This window comes from Peromyscus eremicus, chromosome 8a (assembly GCF_949786415.1).
Source record: "Peromyscus eremicus chromosome 8a, PerEre_H2_v1, whole genome shotgun sequence".
NCBI classification, from domain to species: domain Eukaryota; kingdom Metazoa; phylum Chordata; class Mammalia; order Rodentia; family Cricetidae; genus Peromyscus; species Peromyscus eremicus.
This window is the reverse complement of record NC_081423.1, coordinates 80377560-80386622: the sequence shown is the minus strand read 5'-3', so window position 1 is coordinate 80386622 and position 9063 is coordinate 80377560. Positions and strand designations below refer to the sequence as shown.

Sequence of the window (9063 nt, the reverse complement as noted above, 5' to 3'; positions counted from 1 at the left end):
GTTTTTTGAGATAGAGTTTCTCTGTGAGCTTTGCGCCTTTCCTGGATCTTACTCTGTAGACCAGGCTGGCCTTGAACTCACAAAGATCTGCCTGGCTCTGCCTCCAGTGCTGGGATTAAAGGTGTGCGCCACCACTGCCCGGCAGCTTTGAACTTTCTACATATCAGAAGATGACTTTGAACTTCAGATCTTCTATAGCACCACACACAGGTGGCTGCTGCTGCTTCACTGTGTGTCTTTTGAGACAGGGCCCTTACTGGCTCAGGCTGTCCTGGTGGTGGTGGCTGTCCTGCTTCAGCCTTCTGAATGCTGGATTACTGGCATGAACCTCATGCCTAGCTTCCTAGCTTCTCTTTTATCCTGTAATAATTTAACTGAAAATCTAAGACAAGAGCCCAGGGGCCACTCCTGTGTCTTCACTGCCGTTTCTTTTTCTGTTCTTTCACCAGAAGCCCTCGTTGGCCAGGGAACTTCTAGGTTCCCTCTTTTTTTAAAAACAAAACAAAACAAAAAACCAAAAACATTTATCCTAGCCGAGGCCGACCTTGATCCTCCTGTCTCGGCCTCTGGAGCTGTGATTACAGACCTTGTGGCCCTCAGAGGCTCTCTTCATCCACACATTAGTCAAGCCATTTCCTTCTTCTACCAGTTCCTAATTCAACTTAAAACGTATTTGGATTTTTACTTTTAAACACTTAAATGCCAGGCACTTTAATTCTTAAAACCCAGTTTCTCCCCAGAGAATGTAACATTATTCATTTAATCACTTCATCCTGCTGCCCTGTGCTATGGGTAATTATGGCTTTTATTTTATTACTTGGTAATAAAGGCTACATTTATTTTTGTAACTGTGTAAAGAGCGACCGACCACGTGCGCGGTACTGAGTTTTCATATCCCGGCACAAATGTTGACCTGTGATTTGTGTCGAATACAGAGATCCTTCGTCCAAGATGAATTACGTAATAAACCGTGGGTGGTTTACTCAGATTGCGTGGAGCAAGAATGAGAAGATTATTAGGATACGCGTCCGCAGGTGCTAGCGGTCTCTAAACTTGACCCTCAGTTTAGAGAAGGCCAGGCAGGCAGGTGGGTGGGCGCGCGGCCCATTCATAAAACCTACGATTCCGGGCCTGCTCCTCTGATTGGCCTCGGGAAAAGGGGGCGTGCCCGCGGGCGGAGCGCGCCGTCGGCCCAGGGGAGTGGGAAGATCCACGCTTGGGTGGAGCGAGGGGGCGGTCCCCGGTGTTCCAGGCAGGACTTCCTTTTCCCCCGGCCGCGTTATTCCTCTCTCCCCCGGGGAGGGGATGGTATGTCCCAGCCTCCTCGCATGCCGGCCCCTCCACCCCTCCCGAAGCTGTGGCGCTGCCGCCATCTTGGTTACCTCAGGTTGAGGCATAGCCAGAGCCCGGCTTTGGGAGGGCTTGAGCAAGGAGCCTTTCTTATGGAGCGCTTCAGGGCTGTCCGTTCCCCGCTCCCTCACTCCTGCGCGTGAACACGGCTGGGTTCCCGGCAGGCCCGGGGAGGAGGGGTGGGCGGGGCGGCCGCAGCTCCCGGGACGGGCGCTACCATTCCGACCCGGCGGGGAGGGCCGGGAGTAGGTGGGCGGTGCCGCCCGGGGGCGGGGTGAGGAGCGGGCTGGCCCGCTCCCCGGGGCGGGGCGGGGCGGGGCGGGGCGGCGAGGGCGGGGCGTGGGGCGGACGGAACCACCGGGGCGGGGTGGGGAGGTAACGGGACGGGCGCGACCATGGCTCCGTGAGGCAGCGGGGGTGGGGATCGGTTCGGGGGAGGCCTGGGGCCGCTCGCTGGTGCGCTGTCTCCGCCACCCCCCCTTTCGCCGCTGCCGCCGCCGCCGCCGCCGCCGCCCCGGGCATGTCGTCCAACTGCACCAGCACCACGGCGGTGGCGGTGGCGCCGCTCAGCGCCAGCAAAACCAAGACCAAGAAGAAGCATTTCGTGTGCCAGAAAGTGAAGCTATTCCGGGCCAGCGAGCCGATCCTCAGCGTCCTGATGTGGGGGGTGAACCACACGGTAACCAGCTTCCCCATGCGCGCCCCTACTCCCCCGGGCCTCGCCACGCTCGCCCCGCGGGTGACGCCTGCAACCCCTCCGCCGAGCCACTTGCATGCCCGCCCACCCGTGCACGCTGTCCGGCCCGGCGTGCACTCCCCGTTCGCCACGCGAGGCCTGGTGTCCCCGTGCTATGCCGTCGCCCGCCGTCTCCCCTTCGCTCTTGCCCCTCTGGCTTCCTGCGTCCGAATGCTTGATCTGTGCAGCTCCCGGAGCTTCGAGGGGAGGCCTGGGTGCTGCGCCGCGGCCGCTTCTAACCTCAGCCTGCTTGTTGCGTGGCTATTCCCCTTGTCCCTTATAGCTGGCTGCCAGATCGTTGCCCGGTTGACAGGGCAAGTGGCACTGGTTTGCCTGACTATTCCTGTTTGTGGTCGTTTGGTTGGTGTGGCTACCCAAAGTTTCCCATCCTCTAGGCCTTCTTACCCCTGGCTGTGGAAATCCTCTCTGGGTTTCCTTTTTCTTCTTCTTCTTCATGAAGATGTACCGACTGGGGAAGCCTCCGCTTCTCCGAACCACAGACACATGACTTGGGTCCCCTTGGATGAAGAAGAGTGGACACAAGGCCCGAGAGAGTGTAGATCTGGTTATAGAAATAATATGTCTTCCCCGTTTTCTCTGGTGTTTATTTCAAGACGTTGACTTCTCGTCTATCCTGTGGTTTTCCAGGATGTGATAAAGGTGATTGTTGTCCGAGATGAGTGGTGCCCCGGGTTCTGGGTGCTCTGAGATGGTGCAGCAGCCTCTGCTAAGAAGTTGGACATGGACAGTTTGAGCTGGTTGTCTTTGTTTATGTGTTGTTTGTTTAGGGTCTGCCCTCTTCCTCCTCGAGGGCTTGCTCCTTGCCTTCTGACCATTTCTTTGTGAGTCCCCACACTTGGAACAGACAAGTGAAAGGACCCCAAGTTTAGAATGAGGGAAATGAAGTGTTGGATCTACTGTGGATTTCATTCTTGAGGCTCCCCGGCTCTTCTGAACATTTGAAATTGTTTGTAAAACGAAACAATGACCCAGGGTCAACAAGACTTCATCTTCTGTTGCTTTGGTAGAAGACCTAGAGAGAGGCCTTTGGCTGGAGATTGAGAAACCGCAGCCTCAGCCAGTGTGTCAAATCCCTGTCCCGTATAGAAGCGTGCATGTGTATGTGAGATCCTTGCCGGCTTCTTGGTCTTGCCCAAGTTACCTTTTCTGTATCATCACTGGGGTTAATGAGTGTCCTGACAGCGTAGTGTGATGCTTGGACCTCTAAAGCTGCTGGAGGTCGACAGTGAAACAGAGTTTGTTCCTCTTGCTTCTTGCTGCTTCTGGGGTCATCTGACATTTCCAGGGAAACTGGGTCAGCAAATGTGAACCCTATAATCCTATATCCTTTCTGGAGGTCAGTCCTTGATTTTGTTTGACATCCTGCTTCTCACTAGAAAGCATCTTGTCTGGGCAGAGAGCTGGTAGAAGCCTGAAGGTGGGTAACTTTGGGTCCCTTATTTCACATGTGAGGCCGTAGCCTTTGGCAGAGGATAGCTTGCCCGTGGTTACTGTAAGATACAGTTCCTTGTCCAGCACCAAAAGGCTCTGTTGGTTAGTGACAGTTCTTTTGGTTTGGTTTGGTTTTTCAAGTAGAGTTTCTCTGTAGTTCTAGCTGTCCTGGAACTCACTCTGTAGACCTGGCTGGCCTCGAACACAACAGAGATCAGCCTGCCTCTTCCCCTCAAGTGCTAGGATTAAAGGCGTGCGCCACTACCACCAGCTGTAGTGGGGGTCCTTGGGTGACAGGTCTCTTGTTCCTTTTTCTCTCTTAGCCATGACCAAGGTTAGATGGTCTTGCTACAGAACCTGAGTATGTGCTGATCTAGGAAGGGGTGTGTGTGTGTGTGTGTGTGTGTGTTGTGTGTGTGTGTGTGTGTGTGAGTGTGTTCATGTCTATGCACTTCTCTGCGCCTGCTGTGCATACCAGTTCCTGGGAATGTGTTAGCATTTGGTTTTCTCATGGGCAGGTAATAAGTCTACAAAGACATGGGCATGTGATGGAAGGCTCTGAGTGACTAGTGGACATAGTGGTCACCATTTCCCTTTGCTAACTTTAAGGAAGTCTCATGGGCTAGCTGGAAAAGCATTGTCTTTAGCCAAGATCCACACACATCTGCACATGATGCTTCCAGGAAGATGGGAGGGGGATGCGGTGCACCACCCTGGACAAGTGAGCTTTGAAGATCAGTTAGTTGTTGTATTTCATTCTGGATTACAGCAGCAAGGTGTTGAGGTCGCATATGAGATAGGTACCCAGAAGGCCGTTTCTCCAGGGGATCAGGGCCGCTTTGCTCCTGGTAGGTTGATGGCCTTTCTTGAAGGTTCCCTTTCTTCAGAAACTTCCTGTTACACCTCTTTACCACTTTAGATTTCAGATACCACCTTTTCTTCAGCTTATCAGTCTTTCAAACCTTTAGTCATGTTGGTCTAGAGCTAAAATGGTTTATCAGATGTGAATGCATATGTCTATGGCAAAAGCCACTCACCTCATTAGTCGGTTGGTTTACTTCTGAGTGGAGAAGAGAAGCCCCTTTAAAGGAACTGTTTGGTTTTTTTTTTTTTTTTTTTTTTTTCTTTTTTTTTCTTTTTTGGTTTTTTGAGACAGGGTTTCTCTGTGTAGCTTTGCGCCTTTCCTGGAACAAACTTGGTAGTCCAGGCTGGCCTCGAACTCACAGAGATCCGCCTGGCTCTGCCTCCCGAGTGCTGGGATTAGAGGCGTGCGCCACCAACGCCCGGCCTTGGTTTTGTTTTTTTAAGAGAGGCATTTGAGCTCAGTGTTGTCATAGGAGTCCCTGGATAAAACATACAGCCCCTGGTCTCTGTGGAGGAAGAGAGGGTAGAAGATGTTAGACCGGGCAGGGCATCCCCAGTGCGGAGGGAAAGAAAACTGAGGCTTTAGTGGATAATAATATAGTTCAAAGGGTCTGGGGTTAGGGAATAGGTACTCTCTGAAGGAACACAGAGCAGGAAGGCTGCCCTGCTTCGGGTTTGTTGGCCCCTTTAGGAACCACACATGTGTAGAGCCTCACCGGGGAGAATAGTAGCAGTTGATGGTAACTCTGTATTCACTCAGTTGAGAAACCGCCAGCTTTTCCCCCCTCCAGAGTGGCTATACCAGTGTACGTTTCCACCAGCAGCGTGTGACGTAATTGCTCCAGATCCTTGTCAACACTTGTTACTGTCTTTTTTAGCATAGGCGTTCTAGTGGGTGTGAAACAGTATTTCCTTGTGATTTTGATTTGCATTTCTCTGGTAACTGATGATGTTAAGCATCCTTCCATATGTGCTGGCCATTGTATATTTTCTTTGGAGAATGTCTATTAAATCCTTTGTGCATTTAAAACAAATTGTGCTTATTTATTTATTTATTTATTTATTTATTTATTTATTTATTTATTTAGCAGTCCTAGGATATGGTTATGAGTGCAGAGCCTTGTAGATGCTAGGCAAGCTTTTTTTTTTTTTTTTTTTTTTTTTTTTTTTTTTTTTTTTTTTTCAACTTTAAGATACAGTCTCAGCCGGGCGGTGGTGGCGCACGCCTTTAATCCCAGCACTCGGGAGGCAGAGCCAGGTGGATCTCTGTGAGTTCGAGGCCAGCCTGGACTACCAAGTGAGTTCCAGGAAAGGTGCAAAGCTACACAGAGAAACCCTGTCTCGAAAAACCAAAAAAAAAAAAAAAAAAAAAAAAGATACAGTCTCATATCAGGCTTCTGAAGAAAGAGAACCTTCAAGAAAGGCTAGCAACCCACCAGGAGCAATGAAGCCCTCATCTTCTGGCTCAAGCTGGCCTCAAACTATGTAGCCTAGGATGACCTTGAACTTCTGAACCTCCTGCCCCCACCTTCTGAGTGCTAGATTTATGTGCATGTATCATTATTTTCAGTTTTATTCAGTGCTGGGTATCAAACCCAGGCCATGCACACGTTAGGCAATTGCTCCACCAACTGAGTCACACCCTTAGTCCCGTTTCCATTTTTCTTTTCTTTCTTCCTTTTTTTTTTTTTTTTTTTTTTTTTAATGCAATCTCGCTTAGTTGCACAGGGTGGCCTAAACTTATTCTGTTCCCAGACAGGCCTTGGATTTGCAGTCTTCCTAAGCAGCTAGGGAGTCCCCAGCTCCACGGGGTCCAGTTTCTTTTCTTTTGAGCCAGGATCTCACTGTGTGGCATGTAGCCTTCCAGCTTCTTCCTCCCCAGTGCGGAAGTGCGAGCCACTGTGCCCAGCCTAGCTTCTTACTCAGCTTGTTTAGTCTCTGCATTATTTATGCTCATGGCTTGTGGAATTAATCATGTGGATAATCCAAAAACCATTTCTGTGAGGAGATGCAACAGACTTGCCTTCCAGTTCGGTGTGCTTAGCCTGGCATTCGAATGGGTCTGTGTTTAATGATGCACTTCACGCTGCCTTTCAAAGGGGAAGAGATGGGCTCAGGACTATGCAGATAGTAAAGCAGTGCACCTCTTCTGGGACCTTTCCTGCTACAGAACTTGAAGTTTGCCTGCCAAGGAGTTTCTTTTTCTCTTTCTGGTGCTTGAGGCTTCACAGTTAACCTCACAGTTAACCGGCCACAGTTAACCCTCCTTCCCATCCTCCAGACAGGAGATGCTGGCACAGTTACAGAAGTCTTGCTTGTCTCTCCGTCATCTTCAGACCCCAACTCCCTCCTTTTTTCCTGCTCATCCATCCTTCAGCTCAACATTTATCAAGCAGCTTTTTAGTTCCAATCATGTGCTAAGGGTTCTCAGCCAAGCAGAGAAATCAGACACATAAAAAAATAATTACTTACCCTGGCCCGTGAGATGGCTTAGCAGGTAAAGGTGTCTGCTGCCAAGCCTGACCCTATGTGTTCGATTCCTGGGACTCCCGTGGTGGAGGAGAGAGAAAAATGGCTCCCGTTAGTTGTCCTCTGACCTACACAAATGTGCCTTGGCACACGTGATAAACAATAAATAAATAAGTAAATGCAATAAAAAAAAATGACCCTAAATGTGGTACTCAGTTTGTAAAGATGCACAGAGGAATGATTAAGTAATTGATCCTGGGGGAAGCAGGGAGCCTTTCGAGACAGGACTGTCATTTAGCCAGATCTGGGACTATTCTCATGGTTTTTATCTTTGCCCTTCTTTTTATTTAGCCTTTTGTTTGTGAAGTTTTTGTTTGTTTGTTTTTGTTGTTGTTCTTGAGACAGTTTCTCTGTGTAGTCCTGGCTGTCCTGGAACTCACTCTGTAGACCAGGCTGAACTCACAGAGATCCGCCTGGCTCTGCCTCCCGAGTGCTGGGATTAAAGGCGTGCGCCACCACCGCCCGGCTATCCTTTTCATTCTTATTGCCCTAATCCATCATCTGAACTGTTGCGATGGTCCCATAAATGATCTTCCTGCACATTTGGGCACACAGGCACACAAAATAAATAAATGGGGGGAAAGAGACATAGAAGAGAAAATTCATTAAATATACTGATGTTACAGTCTTAGAAAGCATCAACCTGGGATTAAATCAATAAAAGCAACTGTTATTTTAGTTAATTAATCTTTTATGGTGCTGGGTGTTGTACTCAGAGCCTTGTACATGCTAAGCAAGTGCTCTAATACTGAGCTACATGACAACCTCTTCATTTTGTCATTATTTTATATTTATTTATTTTTGGTTTTTTGAGACAGGATTTCTCTGTCTCAAAGCTTTGGTGCCTGTCCTGGATCTCGCTCTGTAGCCCAGGCTGGCCTGGAACTCACAGAGATCCGCCTGGCTCTGCCTCCCGAGTGCGGGCATTAAAGGCGTGCGCCCTTATCGCCACCCGGCTTCTTTTTATTTTTTAACCTGGCTACCCTCCCACCCCAACCTCCTCCATTCCTGTGTGTGTGGAAGTCAGAGGACAACTTTTAGGATTTAATTTTTCCTTCCTCACCTCTGACCTGTAGTACTGCCTGCTACCCACCTGCACACACTCTTCCTGCTTCAGATTTCCAAACTGAGGCTCGGGGCTCGCCATCCCCACTACTTGGAATTCCCTTCCTCTGGTTTTTGTGGAGAACTAGCCTAGACTTTTTCCCAGTGCACTTCTCTACCACTTGCTCCAGCAAACGGCACTCTCTCCCCACTCCCCGGCGGAGTCAGCCGGCCCTCCCCTTGTCTGTTTTTCCATCTCCTTTTATACACGACACAGTTCCAGCACTCATCACATTGTTTCTGGTGCTTGTCTGTCTTCCCAGCCAAATGGAAGATGTCTTTTTGTTTGTATATCTCAAGCTTCTGGCACACTCCTGGCCTCAAGTCAGTCGAGTAGAAGTTTGGCAGAGACTAAGCCAGATCGGGAAAGGTATCGAATGCCAGGCTAAGGACTTACAGCTTTGCCTTGAGGTGGATGAGGAGCCTTGGAGGATTTTTTTTTTTTTTTTTTTTTTTGGTTTTTTAAGACAGGATTTCTCTATGTAGTCCCGGCTGTCCTGGAACTCGCTCTGTAGACCAGGCTGGCTTTGAACTCACAGAGATCCTCCTGCCTCTGCCTCCCAGGTGCTGGGATTAAGGGCGTTCGCCACCCCTGCCCGGCAGCCATGGAAGATTTTGAAGCAGAGATGTAACATGATCTTATCGTAGCTTCTTCCAGTGTCAAGTGCTCTTGGCAATGCTGGGAGAGGCTTGGGTGCCCTGTCTCTAGCCTGATGTGTGAGGGCCAGACATCTGCCCCTCAAACCTTTGCTCATGTCTCTCCATGTTCCGGCTTAACTGTATACTCTCTGAGAGTCCTTGTGCCGCCTTTGTTTTGTATCCCCAAGAGCACAGTGTCTTATTTCTTTTGTGTATACAATATCCCCCACCCCCACTGCTCCTGCCAGTATAGAAAGAAACACATAGTAGCTACTTCAGTAAGTACTGTTCAATTGAAAATGAACAAAGCTCGCTGAGGATATAAAATTTAGCACTTAAACTAAGGGGGGGAAGGAACTCTGATCCCTAAAGTGAATCCCTGCCTGCAG

General features: G+C 49.6%; 1 protein-coding gene across 1 annotated transcript in view; it reads left to right on the top strand.

Annotated features, from left to right (window-relative positions):
• Positions 1-1820: 1820 nt before the first annotated feature.
• The window catches only part of Pip4k2b (phosphatidylinositol-5-phosphate 4-kinase type 2 beta), a 27792-nt gene continuing 20549 nt past the window's right edge, over positions 1821-9063 (top strand). Inside the window, exon 1 of the mRNA XM_059271657.1 lies at positions 1821-2029. Coding sequence (XP_059127640.1) covers positions 1871-2029 — 159 coding nt within the window. The 5' untranslated portion in view covers positions 1821-1870. The remainder of the gene's footprint in view (positions 2030-9063) is intronic.